General features: G+C 46.9%; 2 protein-coding genes across 2 annotated transcripts; one reads left to right on the top strand and one right to left on the bottom strand.

Moving 5' to 3' along the window:
• Positions 1-1402: 1402 nt before the first annotated feature.
• On the bottom strand, positions 1403-8296 carry LOC127299051 (branched-chain amino acid aminotransferase 2, chloroplastic). Its single transcript, XM_051328931.2, has 9 exons — positions 8224-8296; positions 7900-8074; positions 7614-7790; positions 7395-7526; positions 7031-7129; positions 6211-6327; positions 2160-2255; positions 1687-1799; positions 1403-1559 (listed from the first exon to the last, which is right to left on the bottom strand). Coding segments are annotated over exons 1-9 (1032 nt in total). The 5' UTR covers positions 8226-8296; the 3' UTR covers positions 1403-1438.
• Positions 8297-11104: 2808 nt separating this feature from the next.
• LOC127299049 (uncharacterized) lies at positions 11105-13399 on the top strand. Its single transcript, XM_051328929.2, has 2 exons — positions 11105-11218; positions 12262-13399. The coding sequence occupies exon 2, from the start codon at positions 12284-12286 to the stop codon at positions 12992-12994; it is 711 nt and encodes a 236-aa protein (XP_051184889.1). The 5' UTR covers positions 11105-11218; positions 12262-12283; the 3' UTR covers positions 12995-13399.
• The last annotated feature ends 6124 nt before the right edge of the window (positions 13400-19523 follow it).

The raw sequence follows: 19523 nt of genomic DNA on the forward strand, positions 1-19523 counted from the left end.
CTGTTTGGAAGAAAGTCCTGACAAGTTGGATGACATCTTGTCCAATCCAGCTCCATGTAGCTATGTAGAACTCAACATTAAAGCCATCTGGTCCAGGGGAAGCGTTTTTCTTCATATCCTTGAGAGTATCTAAAATCTCTTTTTCATCAGGGATAGTGTAAGTGTAATCATCCAGATCCTGAGGTAACTGAGTGTGTATGAAGGGCCTGCCATTGTTAGTTTGAGTGGAAGCAAATATAGATCGGAAGTAGTTAACAAAAGTATTACTGATTTGGTCTGGCATATAATGTAAAATGTTATTTTCATCTTTCACCGAGACAATAGTATTCTTTCTTCTTCGCTTAACAATGGCTCTATGGAAGAAGGCAGTGTTTCTATCACCATCTCTGACCCAATGCTTCTTAGCTTTTTGCATATTGGAATCAGTTAATTTGGTCAAAGTTTGTTCATACCTTATGCATAGAGAAGCCTCTTTAGTATGATCTTGCTGCTGTTCTGGCTTCAATTGAATTTCTTTGATTTGATCCTTCAAATTGGTCAGCTCTTGTTGCAACGCCTTTTTCTTTTTACACCATATCCTTCGCACTTGGTATTTTATTATATGTCGATTCTGCGATAAAATTCTGGTATACAAGTTCGGACGCTGCTGTCGCGGAACACAGCCTACAAACCGAACCTGTAAACCTGATGCTCTAACACATGGTGATACACAGGGTGTCCTGGACAAGGGAGAAGTGCCAAATGAGAATACGGGTTCTGCATCTGAAGACGTACTGTAGGAAATGGTCGTGGCATGCATGTCGCTGTGTCTGGTGCGGGGTTATAAGCAGCCGGGTTTTATGTAGCGAGGTAGGAAGAAAATAGAACTTTCCTCGTCTCACTCTCTCTTCCTCCCGAAGGAATTCCATTGTATCTCGACCTCATTGTATCTATGGTTGGTGAACTTGGGTATAAGTGTCGATGTCCTATTCGATGACTTCCCATCGTCTTCCACAACGATATAGAGCCGACGGGGCGTGGCTTGGAGCTGAAGCTGAGTCAATATGTTTGTTTGCTGTTGACCCTCTTTTTTTTTGAACCACTATCGATACTCGACAGCACATTCAAGCTGCACTCATTATACAAGATAGTAAAACAACGCTGTAATCAGCATCATGAACATAAGATGCAATTTATCAAACTACATCACAAAGATATATATTTTTCAGTTTTGCATCACTCGGTACATCCTTCTAACACTTATTTTCTGAAAGCAAAAGAGGATAAACATGGTATCTTGTGTTGTGTTCAGCAAATCTGTGACTAATTGATGAGTTACACTGACATTTTGCAGTCAAACAGTAAACAAGAGTTCACTAGACCGCAGTTGAAGAGTTTGATCCATCCATCGTGCGCAGCAGTGTTCTGGGAACCTGTCGAGAGAAGATCAGAGTCCATACTAGTTCAGTTGCACGGTCCAGCCCATCCGGTCCTCTAAAAGACCCATCTGGAGGCCCGTCAGTGAGGCATATAGCTGCTGTGACACGACGCCGACTCCATGGTTGCCTTCGTAATCTACCCTGAAAAGCAGAAAAATGCATGGGGTCTGAGATCTAGCAGTAGTACATGGCATTTTCATCAGTGCTCAAATAAAAACATTCTGAAGGGCACAAAAATGGAAAATTCCAACGCAGAAAGGTGTTTCACCTTTTCCCCTGATACGTGATGCTCCCCACAGGTGAAACCACAACAGCTGTTCCCGTGCAGAAAACTTCATCAGCAACAAGCAACTCATCTACTGACACGGGGCGTTCCTCCACCTTAAAAGAAGCCGATTGTGTTAATTAAAACCATATAGAATAAGAAGCAGCATACACTACTTTCTATCAACAGTTAATTGTTAACGGTTTTCGTTATCTGATAAATGACCCTATGATCAGCTAACAATAACTCTTAAAGGCTCAGCAGATGAGGCAGAAAGTAGGATCTATCTAGTTAAAGAACTTAAATTAAAGATGAGCCTGCTCCATGGATCCTGCTAGTGCTGACCATGCCAAAACACTGCAGTGTTGAAGGTGTGCCCCTTATAATTACGGCCAACTAGCCTTTTTGACCAAGATGTATAGTTTAAGGCACAATTCTTTGGAAATTGGAACCCATGAAAAAGATGAAAAATCTACCTTATAGCCTTTGCTCTCGGCAACTTCGATAATACTTTTCCTTGTTATACCAGGCAGTATAGTTCCTTCTATTGCTGGAGTAGAAATAGTATTTCCCTGGTGCAAGAGGTCGTAACAAATGTAAATAATATTTCTGTAGTGTCCTTAACTTGGCGAAAAAAAATCCTCAACAAAAAATAAACACTATACAAGTACAAAGTAAGGTACAAGTCAGAATTAGAATGAGTATTCATCCCCCACAAAAGTAACAAGCAATGTTCTGTGCAACTAAGATGAGAAACAAACTAGACGAACCTAATTGTGCAAACAACTTTTTTGAGAGATCAGCTGGGTTCACATCCTAAAGGATATTCATGCCACTTCCCTACTCGGAAGCCAGAAAATGATAGGTTTAATGGGGATGACAAATGCTGGAATTTCGTGGGCTACTGAGCTAACACTACGGGAGAGCACAGATGTGCCGACGGCCGCCGTGTGTGTCGACGGCCAAATATCGGGGCCGTCGGCACAGAAGCATCCGGACCGCGGCGACAAAGATGGCCGTCGGCGTTAAAATGGCCGTCGGCACAAGCCGGTTGTGCCAACGGTCACCGTCGGCACAATTCTGGCCATCAGCACAGGACCAGTCTGACCGTCGGCACAACATTTTTTTTCTTTTTTTTTACTACAGACCTGTCCCGACGGTTATACCGTCGGCATAGCTTTTTTCTATTTCTGCACGACAGTCTTCAAAAAAGCATAACTAAATCATTCTAATTGAGAAAAATAAGTATAATATATCAAATTTTGCAGAAAAACAAGATCTATCATAGAAAAATATAAAAAATGGAATATTTCAAATACCTAAACAAATCTTTTTAGAAATGAGCTATAATGTTCGAGGTTTCATGGCTTTCACACACGCCAAAAATGAAAAAATTGTCGCTCGTGGGTCGAATTAGAAATCCGCGTCCGGGGACTTGCTTCCCATCCTAGGGTCCACACACGTGCCAAACATGATCTTATTTCGGCAAACTATGCTATGCCGAGGCCGTTTCCCACCTCATTTCCCCTAAAATCCATAGAACTCCGGACGTGATACCCCTTTTCGTGAAGGGTTTTTCAAAATAATTGTCATATCCCAGTTTTAACAAACGGAATAGTTACTATGACATATAAAATGACGTCACGATTTTTGGACGCCAAAACAGGACCCCCGGGACATGCGGTATCGCCGTACCGGGCGTGCGGGTGCACCCATTCACGAACAAACTAAACGGACAAAAATTAGCACATATAATGATGCGTCGTAGAACTTAAAACAATTTTTCCGGAATTTCTGGAGCGACGGATAGTTCACCCCTAGTTCAAATCTGGTCAGTTTCCAACGGATTCGACTGGACACCGCCGGAGGCCGTATGGGTTCCCAAAATGCTAACGAGTCCACATGTCTTGTGATAGGTGGTGCGTAGGTGGTCTACTATCATCGCACAGAGGTTTCATGTCATACTAAAATACGCCCCATGTAGCTGCTTCACAAATAAAAACCGTTTGGGCACGCTAAAAATGAAAAGATGGTCGTCCGTAGGTCGGATTAGAAATCCGCGTCCGGGGTCTTGCTTCCCATCCTAGGGCCCACACACGTGCCAAATATGATCTCGTTTCGGCAAACTATGCCATGCCGAGGCCGTTTCCCACCTCATTTCACCTGAAATCCATAGAACTCCGGACGTGATAGCCCTTTTCATGAAGGGTTTTTAAAAATAATTTCCGTATCCTTGTTTTGACAAACGGAATAGTTACTATGACATATAAAATGACGCCACCCGGCTCCGTGGGATTTTTTGACTTCGTTCAAAAAGCCATCTGGCCAAAACAGGGCCCCCGGGACATGCGGTATCGCCGTACCGGGTGTGCGGGTGCACCCATTCGCGAACAAGCTAAACGGAAAAAAATTAGCACATATAATGATGTGTCGTTGAACTAAAAACAATTTTCCCGGAATTTCTGGAGCGACGGATAGTTGATCCCTAGTTCAAATCCGGTCAGTTTCCAGCGGATACGGCGGGACACCGCCGGAAGCCGCATGGGTTCCCAAAAAGCTAACGCGTGCACATGTCATCTGATAGGTGGTGCGTAGGTGGTCTACTATCATCGCACGGAGGTTTCACTTCATACTAAAATGCGCCCCACGTAGCTGCTTCACAAATAAAAATCGTTTGGGCACGCTAGAAATGAAAAGATGGCCGACCGTGGATCGGATTAGAAATGCGCGTCTGGGGTGTTACTTCCCATCCTAGGGCCCACACACGTGCCAAATATGATCTCGTTTCGGCAAACTATGCCATGCCGAGGTCGTTTCCCACCTCATTTCCCTTGAAATCCATAGAACTCCGGACGTGATAGCCCTTTTCGTGAAGGGTTTTTCAAAATAATTGCCGTATCCCAGTTTTAACAAACGGAATAGTTACTATGACATATAAAATGACGTCACGCGACTCTGTGGAATTTTTTGACTTCGTTCAAATTGCCATCTGGCCAAAACAGGACCCCCGAGACATGCGGTATCGCCGTACCGGGCATGCGGGTGCACCCATTTGCGAACAAACTAAACGGACAAAAATTAGCACATATAATGATGCGTCGTTGAACTAAAAACATTTTTTTCTGGAATTTCTGGAGCGACGGATAGTTGACCCCTAGTTCAAATCCGGTCAGTTTCCAGCGGATACGGCGGGACACCGCTGGAAGCCGCATGAGTTCCCAAAAAGCTAACGCGTGCACATGTCATGTGATAGGTGGTGCGTAGGTGGTCTACTATCATCGCACGGATGTTTCACTTCATACTAAAATGCGCCCCATGTAGCTGCTTCACAAATAAAAAACCGTTTGGGCATGCTAAAAATGAAAAGATGGCCGACCGTGGATCGGATTTGAAATGCGCATCCGGGGTCTTACTTCCCATCCTAGGGCCCACACACGTGCCAAATATGACCTTGTTTCAGCAAACTATGCCATGCCGAGGCCGTTTCCCACCTCATTTTCGATAAAGTCAGTCAAATTTAAACTAGAGGTACTTGATCTAATGCTCATGATTTTTGGGTAAGTTAATTTTGTAGGTTCAAAAGATGATATGGATGTCATATTTGTATTCCACTCATTTTTCTGATCAATTTAGACATATTATTTGCCAAATTCGCATTTACTGTTATTAATTATTCCTTATTAAATAAAAAACAAAAAATAAAATCATTTAATTGTTTCTCAAATTCTATATTATTATTATTTATATATATTCATTGTTGTTTACTTAAATAATTGTTTAGAATTTAAAAATATAGAGGTGTGACATCACGGTTAAAGGGTTAATATGATAGATATGGTAATATTAACATCAAGGTGTCATTTCTTTTAGGAAAGCTCATCCGAAGAGAACCAAGAAGTTAATCGTGCCGGGGCGGGAGTAGTGTGAGGATGGGTGACCAACTGGGAAGTTTGACCATAAGTGCAATTTGACCTAAGATTAAATGTACCAAGTGTGATTGTGAAAGATTAACAAGTAAAAAAGTAGAAGAAGAAAAGTGAAAAAAAATTTAATTTTTTTTATCAATTTTTTTTTAATACTTTTTCGAAAATAATTTTGAAAATTTTGAAATACTATGCCGACGGTTTTACCGTCGGCACAACAATCTATGCCGACGGCCAGTCTGTGCCGACGGTGATCGGGCAGTCCCCGACCAGAACTATGCCGACGACGCTATGCCGACGGTCACCGTCGGCACAGCCTGTGCTGACGGCCTTCTAGGCTGTGCCGACAGCTGGCGGCCGTCGGCATACTCCATCTCTCCCGTAGTGTAAGCCTGCTGCTAGCTAAGCATTGTTTTTTTAATTGATTACTTTATAGAAGAGTGGGCAGGTTGTGCATAACTAGGATATTGACCAAATGGTGTGATCTATTGATGGATCATCCTTATATGTTTTGATTACAAAAAAAACTATTTCTAACTGAAGAAGTGCAGACACTGAAACAGATTTACGGAAAAGACAAGAATTGCTATGCGAAGGATCATACTTTCACAACAAAAATATTGGATGCAGAAGCTTCTTCCAGATATTTGTTGTGGACGGCGTCCAAATAGAGGACATCAGAATATCCTTTCTCCTTTGCAGTTCGCTGCGCTTTCAACACCTACATGGTCATGATACGTGTGAAAATTAAGTAACCACAGTTTCAGATTCAGAAATAATACCACGAGGACCCTTGTTATGTTCAAGGTACACTTAACAACCCTCACAGACTCGCTGACTTCAAATTCGTAATAAATTGACCCGCATACTTTTACAATAAATTATAATGAGAAAGCAAAAAAATAATGGGTGAGATGAGTATTTAGCACCATATAAAATAGTGTTTCATATAAATCTGATATCTAGCATCTGTAACGATAGAAAAAGGGTGTCAACTGTAAGTTCCTCAGATTTTTTTTTTCTGAAAATAGACTCCAGCCAATCACTAAGAGCAGCTAATATGAAAGGACCAATGTTATTAAGCCATACGTTTAATCATTTATTTGTTATGTAATTATATACTCCCTCCGTTCTTTTTTAATTGACTCAAATTTAGTATACAGTTGTACTAAATTCGAGTCAATTAAAAGAGAACGGAGGGAGTACCTGTTTTGAGCACTTAATCATCTATTTCAAGGATATTGACCAAAGGTTATTATGTATTGTGGTTGTACATTTCATCATTTGCAATCCCCTATGAGCATAGGTAAAATAAGAAAAGAGCAAGCAAGGGTCTAAGAAAATGTGGTAATCATTAAGTAAATGATGCCCCAAAATGAATATATGATAAATATAGCCTTCAGATATGTAGATGCAAAAGTTACCGAGGCATAGTTTCCAATGGTTTTCACGCCTCCAGTTCCACCAGGGGCAGCACGGTGGAAGTTATCTTCGATAATCAACTTAATAGGAGCTAAACCCTCCTGTAGAATAAAGTTAACAAATGTACTAATCAACATCTAGGGTAGCCTTAATTTGAAAGAGAAAGCTATTCTAGATACTACATCACAGATGATGAGCTTGTACTAATGCAAATATACTTGTGACACAATTACCAGTCATCTATACTTATATCACTGAGAAGGTAAGAACACTGGTAGCGATGATTTTGCACGGGCCGAGTTTTCTATTTTCAATGAATGCCTAAGTAATTTTGTGTGAGCAAAAGATAAAAAGCTCAGTTCAAACCTTGAAATAATTCCCAACAGGGGAGACATAAATGACAAATGTGAACTCAGGAGCAGGTGCAACACCAAGAATAGCCCCGCTTCCGATCAGTAGCGGCCTAATATACAGGGAACCTTTACCAGTAGGAGGCACCTAGTAGTAAACAAAGAACATGAAGTAAGTAAGAAGTTGGGAAACCATGAGCACAACAAGGGTTAGTACTGGATAGAAAGCGCTCACCCATCTTCTATTCGCCAAAACGGTCTGTTTCACTGCATCCATGAATTGCTCAACAGTTGGTGCAGGCATGCACATCCTATCCGCGCCGATTACCATCCTTCTGGCGTTCTCCTCCGGACGGAATAACAGGATGGAACCGTCGGTTTTCCTGTATGCTTTCAGGCCCTCAAACAATCCCTACATGCCAAAATAATCATTAATTGTTTAAGTACTTGGGAGTTGGGATATATAATTCAGAGGTTATCCTTGCTCCAAGCCGTCAACACGTACACACTCACAGACGTACCTGTCCATAGTTTAAGACTCCAGCAGAAGGACTGAGCGCTATAGGTCCAAACGGCAGCATCTCTCCTTTGGAGAAGTTTCCATCCGGCCCACATTTCGCCATGTACATGAAGTCGGTATCAACGAGGGTAAAGCCAAGGTTTTCCCAGTCCAAGTCGGCCATCTCAGGTGTTTCCCTGTAAAGAACCATTACCATGAGAACAAGGTTCAGAGTCATGACTCACAATAAAAATTGGGTATTCCGAAGAATTTATTTGAAAAGAATCGCGGTGACGTCGTGTAGTATACAGTTCTTTTTTCTAGCTCACTGTTCATATTGGCGTACATGTGTTTAGTAGGTAGAGAAGCTTGGCATCCGTTTGTGGCATGGGCCTCGTGATGAAGAGTCGGGGTAGAGGTATCTGCGGCAGTAGGAAAGGAGGACTGTTTATTAGCTGCAGATCCCACTGGTGTGACAGTGGTACAGCACAAGAGTTGATCAGAATTCAGAAAGAGCGCAAAATCGGTGTCTAATATTCTGTAAAACAAACCCGTCCCACCACGCATTGCTATGTTGGAAGGAAGCAGCTACGTACCTGAAGCGACAGGGGGAACGGCGGCGACGGTGAGAGCGAGGTCCGCGGTCCCTGCCTGTTGAGCGGCGGAGCGGCGCGGATCGCCGCAGCAGGGGGAGGCGACGCCGAGCTCCATTTCCGCGCGCGAGGGGGGAGTGCCGCGCCCGAAGAGAACCGAAATGGCGTAGGCAACCGGCGGACGAGCAGCGAGGCGAATGCGGCGGCGGCGGCGGTAGGGCTGGGGGCGCTGTCCGAAAATAGGATCCCTGCTGCGGGCGGACTGTGAGCTTAAATTGGTCACGTTTCACGAGGTGTGACGGGCCCCACAACAGCAGCAGACATTCTCCAATTTTTTGGGTGAATATGAATAGTATACGGAAGGGAATACGTACTACGTATGGCCTATAACTCGTGGCCCAGCAATTTCTCTCCATACCGGCGGCTCGATCCATGGGCCGGCCGGCGGCCTGAACAAAAGGATGCGGTACAAGAAGAGCATCTCCCTATTCCCTCAAAAAAAAAGTGCATCTCCGTCGGGTTCTCCAGAGGGTTCTCAAACGTGTTGTCCGTTCCGCACTATCCAATATGATGTCCGGCGTTTCGAGACCGTCTCCGCTCCATAGGGACGGTCCAGATGCGCCAGATAGAGCGAGCAAACGAGCCGCGGCTAGCAGGTTCGACCCGTCAGTGACACATTGAAATTTAATTAGTCTTTTATCACATCACGCCCCTCCCGCCAGCTCCCGCTGCAGTCGCACATTTCTCTACCCCTGCCAAAAGATTTCACCCCTCCCGCCGATTCATTTATCCCCGCCACAAATACTCTCTTTCTCCCGTCGCCGCTACTATCTCTCTCCCGCAGCCGCTACTCTCTCCCAGCCATGGCGCCGGCAGTTCCCAAAAAACTAGCCAAGAAATCGGCCACCAAGCCACCGGACAAGGAGGCAGCGAAGAAGGGGCCAAAGACGCCCTTCGCGAAGCCGCGGAAGGCGCCGGCGGTGAAGGTGAAACAAGAGGAGTGGACCGAAGAACGGTGGCAGGAAAACTGCGTGCAGCGCAAGTTATCGACGGCGAAGCGGAGGGAGCGGCGGATGGTGGAGCAAGCGAGGAAGACGACGGCATCGCTTCTGCAGCAAAAAGTCGTGCTGGCCACGTGTACCACTACGACCGCCGCAAGCCCATGGAGTTGTTCGACGAGCGTGTACATTCTGGGAGTGGCGTCCCCGTCGACACCCGGTTTCTTTGGTGAGGCCGCAGCGGCGACGCCCGGGTGCCTGACACCGCGCTTGTTGCCGCGGTATGAGGATGCTCTGGCGCACGGTGGCTTCAACCCGAACGTCGTGTTATCCCCGAAATACGACGAGCAGCAGCGCCAACAAGGCCACGATGCGGACGGCGTTGCCTTCACTAGCCGTAGGGGTCCGCTCCAATTTGAGGGCGCCGTTGCTTCCTTCGGGAAGGAGGAGGCAGCGCGCGAGGAGGAGGACAGCGACGAGGATGACGAAGAGGACGACGACGAAGAAGACGAGGAGGAGGATGCCGTGGAGGATGCAGAGGATCTTGTCGAGGTTGACGCGACCGGCGTGAGGAAGAAGAAGGCGGACTCGGGCTTACGAGGCCCCAAGTGAAAAGTTCTGGAAGATCAGTGCCTCTGCGACTCGTGGGCGACAGTGAGCCTCGACTCGGTCATCGGCGCCACCCAAAAGTACGAGAAGTACTAGGCGAGGATCAAGGCAGAGTTCGATGAGCACAAGTTCCTTGTAATGTCCCAGGTATTGGGGTTACAAAAATAGAAGAAACAAATGTGTGCATTGCATTCATGCATAGAAAATCTGGGGAAATTTCGCGCTTATTTATAAAACTACACCCATAAGGGGGAACAAGTTTCTCTCTCGACACCAGATAGAATTAAGGGTTTCGAGAGTGCGATAAACTTGGACCTATCCTAAATTAACTTAGGGTTCCGAGAAGAGAGGGGAACATTTCATAATCTACTTTAAGTCGCTTCCGCAGCAAAAAGCCGTGCTGGCCGCGTGTACCACTACGGCCGTCGCGATCCCACGGAGTTCGACGAGCGCAAGTTCCTTGACAAGGATTACCACGAGCCAATGAAGATTATCCAAAAGGCAACGTCGACGCGCTGGGCCATCATCCAGACGTCGGTGAACATGTTCCATGGATTCCATTCCGAGCTCGAGAACAGAGGGGATAGCGGCGCAAACACCGGTGATTTGACGCCTCTTTCTACCACCAGTTCAGCGCCTCTTTTAGTCACGATCTGATAGTCTATTGCATTTTCCGTTTATTAGTTCGACCGCGTCACGCGGCTGTACCGGAAGAATTGAGAAGGGTTTAGGCCTTTCGTGTTGCTGCATTGCTACCGGGAAACTTTATCGTATTCGAATCTTCACAAACTATATTTTCAAGCTATATGTATTCAATATTATAAATTTTAACATTTTTCTTCTATTCCTGATAAAACTTTACAAGTTTTGATTTTGACTAAACCCTGAACTTGATTCTGAATGGAGGGAGTGCTCGGCCAGTGAGAGATTGGGCCGAAACCCTAAAGCCCAGACAGACGAACCGGTATTGGGCCGAAAGCAAGCAGGCCGGTCCGCGTGCGAGTCGCCTTGTGTGACCAATCAAAGTTAATGCCAACTCGCAGCTGGCGACTAGTAGACTTTTTACTCTGCTTCTTCTTCCCGGAAGCTTCTCGTCGTCGTCGGGAGGCGCCTCGCCGTCCCCTCGCTCCAGCCGCCGCCGGTAAGCCTCCCCGATCCGCTCGCCGGATTTCCCCCCCCCCCCCCTCCACGCGATTCTTAGCTCAGCCCAGATCGCGGGGGCGTGCATCCCCGATTGGCGGGATCGAGCCAGGCGATCTGCCGGGGTGGGTGGTGGCGGGTAGATTCCTCGGCGCGCGTCCACGGTTTATGGCTCTTCCTGGCGGTGGTTCCTTCGGGGTGGCACTGTGCCGTCGGTTTCGTCCGATTTTGGCCCGGGGAGTTTCTGGCTGTCGCCGTTCTAGCCGTGTCGCCTCCCCTGAGCTGCCGGCGCCGGCTTGTTTTAGCACTACTCTAGAGCTTAGGCTTCGTTGAGGCAGCTGCTCCGTCCCTGTTTCAGCTTCAGATCTCGTCGGTGGCACCCTCTGTCTCCCTTCGTTTAGGTGGCCGAAACAGGCGGTTGGGGATTTTTTTTTTGTGTGCAGTAGATTTAGCGTTATTGTTCCTCCTTTTAACTACTAATGCCTTTCGTTTGAGCTTCCTTCGTTTTTAATACTGGTTGCTGATTGCTGCTAAACAAATTTACAACTAACCGAGAAATCTCAACTCATAGCTTTCGTGTAAGATTTACTTGCCACGGATTTGAGCACACAAAGTTAGTACCCTTCCCTGCAAACCCATAGTAGTGTTCATGGTGAAATGGAAACCTGCCATGTTGTATCCAGCGACCGCAACTCTCCTTTTCAGGCTTGGATTGGTTTTTTGATGCAGTAGAGAAGCCGTTTCCTTTGAACTTGGTCCATCGGACAGATATCAACATGGTGAAATCTCAGACTCGTTCCTCGTACATAGACTTATTTGTGATGACATTTCATTTGAGAACCTGTCTGAGCACGCAAAGTTAGTGTCTTGCCCTGCATATCCATAATCGTTAGCGCGTTAGTACATGCTTACATGGCAAAACAAAAGTCTGGCTATTTTCACTTACAAAGATACACTACAATTGACAAGCTGTCGCCATTATTGCCTAGCATAACTACTCCGTGTTGTGTTGCCGATATCTGTAACAATTTCCATGCATTGCAGCTCTGAGCAGCGTGCGCCCGATATGGCGGCCAACGTTGGGGAGTCCACGAGCAGCAGCAGCGTGGTGGGTGACGGCGGGGGCAGCTTTGAGTGCAACATATGCTTTGAGCTGCCGCAGGAGCCCATCGTGACGCTCTGCGGGCACCTCTTCTGCTGGCCATGCCTATACAAGTGGCTGCACATCCACTCGCACTCCCCCGAGTGCCCCGTCTGCAAGGCCGTCGTTGAGGAGGAAAAGCTTGTCCCGCTCTACGGCCGCGGCAAAGACCGCGTTGACCCAAGGTCCAAGAACGTGCCCGGGGCAGCCGATATCCCCCACCGGCCGACTGGACAGAGGCCTGCCACGGCCCCACAGGCTGATCCTAACAACCACTTCCCCAACGCGAACCCGAACCCGTGGTTCATGGGCGGAGGCGGCGGCGTCCCGCTTGCCAACGCGAGGTGGGGAAATTACACATTCTCTGCCGCGTTCGGTGGTCTGTTCCCACTGCTCAGCTTCCAGGTGCATGGGTTCCCGGACGCGACCGCGTATGGGCAGCCAGCAGGGTTCCCCTATGGATACGGCCATGGTCATGGCCACGGGCATGCTTTCCATGGAGGGCATGCAGGACACGCCCACGCTGGTCCCAGGCATGGGCCGCACGGGCAACAACAGCAGCAGGCAGACGTGTATCTCAAGGCGCTGCTCATCCTGGTCGGCTTCCTTGTTATCGCCAGCCTCATCACCTTCTAGGTCTGTCGATTTTCATTCTTGTCACGGCCATAATAAGAGAAACGATTGTCGCGATACTCGCTGATGTTGTGTGCATTATATTTATATATGCCCCCCATAGGAGCCCTGATCTGAATCGAGTGGTGCGTTTGAGCGAATTGTTGATAGGACTCCTGTATATATTATTTAGATGGGGCCCTATGGGTGTCTGTTTACTGTAGTTTTGTGCCGATTCATGAAAGATTTGGAGCTCTGTTTTATGTATCAAAACAATTGTGTCATGTATAATTTTTATTTGACTGCCCATGTGAGTGGGATGTGCAAGTCATGTATCTTTTTTCCTGTGCTCTATGTAAGATGCTTGCAAGTAGTCATGTCTGTGCCAAAACAATTGTATCATGTATAATTTTGATTTTGACTGTCAAATTGGGTTCCGAGGTGTTCAATTATTTTGAATACATGGTCTTCTTTTTTGTACTCTAGTTTTTGCTGTGGTGACAATATCTGCATCTTCTATGCAGACGGTAAATCCTGTGCTTTTATCGTCAAATCCACCCCTTCTCTTCTTGAATGTGAAGTTACCAAATCCTCCGATTGGAGAGGCTTTTCCTGGATTATAAAGCTCCTGGCATGATAGTCTCTTATTTGGCATTTTTTGTACGGATATATTATTTGTATGGCAATGACTTTGGCCTATTAGATTTTTTTTCGTATTTTTCCAATCATCAATAAAAAAAGGCATTAAAACTCTTAGTTTATCCATTCCAGTGTTTGGAAGAAAAATCTGTTGGGAAGATGTCTGCAAGTGAAATGAAGTGATCTGAACAATGCAAGTATGTGAATGAGTTTCGCAATCAGGAAATAACAGCATTAGTTCTGTGAATAAACATAAAGTCTACCAATTTTGATCAGTTCGGTTGTGGAACAAAATCTTGATTGGGAGCTTGGGACACAAGGACAAAAGTACAACCTCGGATTCGCAGAGGAACGAATTTACTTTATGAAGAAACATAATTCTACCAATTTACACAGGCTATACAATAAATTATGATTTCGTTCGTTAAGGAACAAAATCATAGTCACAACACTGTACAGAAATACAACCTCCGATTCTATGAGGAATGGGATCATCGCCCATCGAGCTTCTACATGTTCTGAATACTCTCTATGAAGAAACATGATTCTACTAATTTCTACACAGGCAAAAAAATAATAATGAAGCCATGCTGATCAATCAGGCCACAAGCATTGCGGTTAAGGTGGCAACTGGCGCGGGATGCTGGACTGAAGTTTTCATTAAGCCTGCTTTAATTCCAATGTGATTCCATAACACCCTTTGCTGTGATTTTGGATTTTGTGGATGGATGCAGGTGCCGGTTGGCACCCTAATTGCGATAGTGCCACGCCTTCCTTTCCACTCAGAGGCCGGATCCCTAATAACCTCGCGCGCCTTGGCATGCTCGATAGCCGATAAATTTCCACACTTCCCTTTGGATGAAAATGCACACCTCCCTGCTCTCTCTGGTGCCACATACCGCATCACCGTCGCTCCACAAAGCCCTCAAGGGACCAAGGACATCCTCCTATGGTCACGCCAATATTCTGCGAACTGGTGCCAGGCGTGGATTCTGCCGCGGAAGAACACCTGGATGATCATGCCGTATCAAACCAGTCAGTGCCAAACGTGTAAGAACGACACCAGATGGGAGTGGAGTTGTTTAAACATGCAGTTGCCACTTCTGACGTGTGATACTAGTAGAGAAATCGAAAATAAAAGAGGAAGGAATGGCCTGTTGACCTTCTGAAATTTGAACAACTCATTGCAGGACTCGATGGCTCCTTCAACATACCAAGAAGGTTATTTGCTTCCCTTGATTGAAGAGCTATGTCCTGAACGCCAACTGCAAAATTCACTACTGGCAGTAATGTTTTATTTGACTGCCCATGTGAGTGGGATGTGCAAGTCAATGTATCTTTTTTCCTGTGCTCTATGTAAGGTGCTTAATTGCATCTTCTATGTAAACAAGCTGGCCATGTTTGTACCAAAACAATTGTATCATGTATAATTTTGATTTGACTGTCAAATTGAGTTCTAACTGTGTGATTATTTCGAATACATGGTCTTCTTTTCTGTAAAACTTATTGCAGTGGTGACAATATCTGCATCTTCTGTGTAAACAAGCAGTCAAGGTGGTGTTCATGGATTGTCTCTCACTCGATCCTCCGCCTGATGTAGGCGTTTAACTCTTGAGAAAGAGCTGGGAACATGTTTCCTCCTCTCGGCCCCGCGTGGCGACGGGGGAAACCCTAGATAGCCACCGCCGTTGCCAACCCCCCACTCCTCCTTCCTCCTCCCGCCGCCGCCATGGGGCGTGGCCGGGCTCTGCCTGGTCGTTGCCGGTGGCGGTGGGGCCTGCTTGTCCCCTTGCGTGGTGGATCGGCGCGGGAAGGATCCTCCTCAGTTGGGTGTGCTGCGCTTGCCGGGCACCACGGCGTGTTGGCTGCTCGATGCGCCGCGGCGTGCCCGGCGGCGCGAGCGGCAGCGCGCCTAGGGCATCAGCGGCACGGCGGACGTGTGGGGACCCCGGACTAGCTGTCCGAAATACCCTGTTATGCATTCAACTCACGATCCCATGATCAGTGCGCCGTGAGCACATAACCGAACTGAATATCCAGAGTTTACATCATCCATTACAAAGTACCGAATAAATAGTCTTACAATAAACGGGTCACACGACCCAGTCTTACATAAGTGCCACTTCGGGCAAGTTCATCACAAACATAGCAGCGGATACACGTCAACAGCGTCGGGCCCAAGTCACGCCTTAGACCTACATGCAGCTGACTTGGAGATCGTCCTAGGTCGCATAGTCGTCTTGGTAACCTCCGTCGTCTTCATAGTCCTCCTCATAGTCTGGCCAAGTTAATAGCCAGGGACAAAGCCGTGAGTACATTTAGAATTGTACTCGCAAACCATCAAGAAGGTGCTAACAAGACTAACCAAAGAAGACAAGAGAGGAATGGTAGTTTTCTCTTGTGGTTATAGCATGTGAAAAAGAATCAGTTTCTCTTGTGGATATAGCATGTGAAAGAGAATCAGTTTCTCTTGTGGATATAGCATCCCAACATCACAGTTGAAGGGGACACTAAGAGGATCCTATGACATCTCTATATCTTTGTTGAAGAAGATACTTCAAAAGATAATCTACGACATCTCTATATCTTTGTTGAAGAAGATACTTCAAAAGAGTTCCTCTACATGAAACACTAGGAGGGGGTGACCCATTTTATTTTTCTCCTTCTCGACCATCTCCATATGGTCAACACACACTTTCTCGTACCCTTCCGGTACTTCAGACAACTTTTTCATTTGCTTTGCAAATCCTTTCTAAAACAAAGTCGACACAGCTAAGCAACGGTCATCCCAACTGTCCATGACCGCGGACGCGGCTATTCCAATAGATTCAACTCTGCAGAGTGTGCGCACTTTCCCCACAAGAACCAATAAATCCGCCGGGATCATCCCCGGTTCGTCATACGAGAGTATGCGAGTCTCGGATAATCAGTCAAAGCCTTTCGCCTATTCAACTTAGCAAGGGATCCTACCCTATGGAGTGTACCTCCCCGGCACCGTGGCAGCTCACCTCACTTTGAGTGTGACTCCACCGCCACGTCAGGAGACCCATAGTGTCTTCCGGACGGGTAGTCCCGAAGGCATCCCGTTATACTATTGCCTCCAACAACGGCAATCCGGACTCGGGGTACTCTTACCCTTGTATAGTTGTGCGGTGTCCCATTGTTAAGAAGAACGGACTACGAGCTAAGCCCTATGCCCACGTTTGGGGTAATGTGGTTGCGCGGATTGGTTGTTCCAGGCGAATACATAGAACCATGTGTCATTTTACCAAAACCATGTACAACCACACTTGTCAATTTACCATCCATCTTTGGCAAGATCCTTTCCTTTCAAAACTCACACTTGAGTAAAGTAACCTCACCCAAGGTTTTAGTAAAACATTTACAAGAAGGTAAACCTTGAGGGGTTCCCAACCTAAAGTTTCATGATGGAACTAGAACACAACATGGCCGTGATGCTATTCATCAAACCACTTAGTGGACGTGTGGAGGTGTCAAAAAAGGGGGTCGGCATACTCACATGAAGTGTACCGAGACATCACCATTGAAGAGGTACGACATGTTTGTCGGAATAACCACTAATCCACTAAAGGGGGTGTAGGTGGGATGTCAAGAATGATCAACACGCTTAAGGTAAGCATGTAAGTTGTCAACATAAGAGGTGTAACACTTTCAGATTTGTGACATTAACCAAACGACATAAAAAGAGGAGAGGTGTTGGAGATCAACACACTCGACATACCCAAGGTAGGTAGGCATACTCATCCCAAGGTGAGGGTACACCAAAATCATGATAACACTATCAATTCACTAAAAGGGGGTGTATGCGAGTGAATTGGCGAATAGAGTAACATGCTCAAAGTAAGCATGTAATGATAACCAAGTGAGGCAGCATAACTATGATCATTGCTATTACACATCACTCACTAAGAGGTGCATAAGATATGACCAAGAGAATTACCATGCTTAAGATTAAGCATGCATGACACAAAAGGAGAATAACACACCATAGATCAAGGGACAAGAATAACAACAAAGTATCAACGACACGAGACACAACATTCAGAGATCAATAGATGGCTTGCCTTCGTTGGCTTGTCCCTGGTCTTCTTCAAATCCTTTTCCAAAATCCTCCCCTTCAACTTCACCCTCGTTCGTATCTATCGTCGCAAAGATAAATAACACATACAATCAACACATAGTTCATGAACCAAGGGTTAAGTAAAACAAAATGAAAATATGCAGCGGAGTTGTTTAACAGTAACAAAACATGGATTGGCCAATTTTAAAACAAAGGGGTGGCAAGGGTTTGAATAGATTTAAAAGAAATTTGGTTCCAATATTGCATGTAACACCCATTCAGATACTAACAGAGACAAAAATGCATGAACAGTGACTAGCAGTATTTTTCCTAGATGGCCAGTAACAAAACAAGATTAACACAATTGGATTCATCCAAAAATACTAATCCATCATTTTTAGGAATTAGAAATACTAGGCAGAATACAGAGAACATGTTTAATACACTAAAAATCGTACAAACATCCTAAAAATACACGGCCAGTGGCATTGGAAAGATATTTTCATACTGATTCTACTGCAATTTGAAACACCTAAATCGGACATGCCAAAATAAAGTTATTCGCAAAACAGTGCACAGATATTTTTCAAATTTTAACAGCCATTTTTAATTTTCAAACGAATTTCGTTTTGGCGGGAGGGTTTGGGCTGTGCCGTGTGCACAGAGGTGGGCCAGCCCAGTAGGGTTTCCAGGTGGCGGGGAAAAAGAAAAGGAAAATAGGCCAGGGGCCCGTGGCGGGCCAGGCCGTGCATGGGCCATGCGGCCGTAGGATCTGGATCCGACGGCCTGGGGCCATCGTCTCCGCGACGTGCGCGCGGCGCTCGCCGGCAGAGAGGGAAAAGGCGGTGGCGCGGCTTACTGGCGGCTGGGGAAGGCGTGGCTCAGTGTAGGCGGGTCGGTGGCGTGGCGGTGCTGCGCGTGGACGGCTTGGTGGCGTCCCGACACGTCTCCTCCTCCTCGCGTGGTGTCGCCTTCGTCACGGACGTCCTCGGAGCGTCGAGCTCGTCGTCATTCCTCGGTGGATCTGCGTGTCAGGGAGGTAAGGAGGGGGCGGTTAGGCGATGTAGATGGCGATGGTGATGAAGGGAAGGAGAGGGGGAGCGTCGACGGTGTCGTGGCGGTGACCACCTGCGCGTCACCCTCGCGGTGACCGCGGTGAGCGTCGGCGAGCGGGCAGCAGCAGTAGCAGCTCGAGCTGCTGCTCGAGCAGCTCGGCAGAGGGGTAGAGGGTGGCGTGAGAGTGGGAGGGGGTTGAAAGGGCGAGGTGGTGGCGTTTGGCCTCTTTTTATAGGCAGGGAGGTGGGCAGGAGTGGAGCGGGCGGTGGCGTCGGCCAATGGAGGGGCGAGGGCTGGTGTCACCTCATGGGGCCGGGGTGACGTCGCCTGGGTGGCGTCAGCGAGGGAGGGCACCGAGGCGTCGCGGGGGAGTGTCGAGGATGATGGCGGCGCAGACGAGGCGTCAACGCCATCATGGCAACGCCAGCGCGCGCGCATGCGTTTTGGCCAGGGTTCTGGCGGTAGAGGGGGTGCTGGTGGCGCCTTGGGCCGAAAGGGAGAAGGGAGGGGGATAGGGTTGGTCCAGGGCAAAGAGAAGAGGGGGTGGTGGTGTCCACGACCCAAAACAGAAAAGAGGAGGGGAGAAAAAGAGAAAAAGAAAAGAGAGGGGGAGGTGTCCCCTCTCTTGTCTCCCATCCAGAGATAAAGAGAGAAAAAGAGAGAGAGAGAAGACAAGGGGCAGGGGTGAGAAAAAAAGAGAGGGCCATGCCACTAGTGCATGTGCAAAAATTTGAAAAAGAGTGCATGTGCACAAGTGTTGGATAAAAGAGAGAAAGG

This window comes from Lolium perenne, chromosome 5 (assembly GCF_019359855.2).
Source record: "Lolium perenne isolate Kyuss_39 chromosome 5, Kyuss_2.0, whole genome shotgun sequence".
Classification (NCBI taxonomy): domain Eukaryota; kingdom Viridiplantae; phylum Streptophyta; class Magnoliopsida; order Poales; family Poaceae; genus Lolium; species Lolium perenne.

What these genes read in the sequence shown, in the direction of transcription:
- LOC127299051 (XM_051328931.2), bottom strand. An exon ending in CTGTTGGGAATTATTTCAAG is followed by an intron (nt 7,130 to 7,394) that starts GTTTGAACTGAG and finishes TTTATTCTACAG; the next exon opens with GAGGGTTTAGCTCCTATTAA. An exon ending in ATCACGTATCAGGGGAAAAG is followed by an intron (nt 1,560 to 1,686) that starts GTGAAACACCTT and finishes TCTGCTTTTCAG; the next exon opens with GGTAGATTACGAAGGCAACC.
- LOC127299049 (XM_051328929.2), top strand. Translation starts at nt 12,284, where the DNA reads ATGGCGGCCAACGTTGGGGAGTCCACGAGCAGCAGCAGCGTGGTGGGT.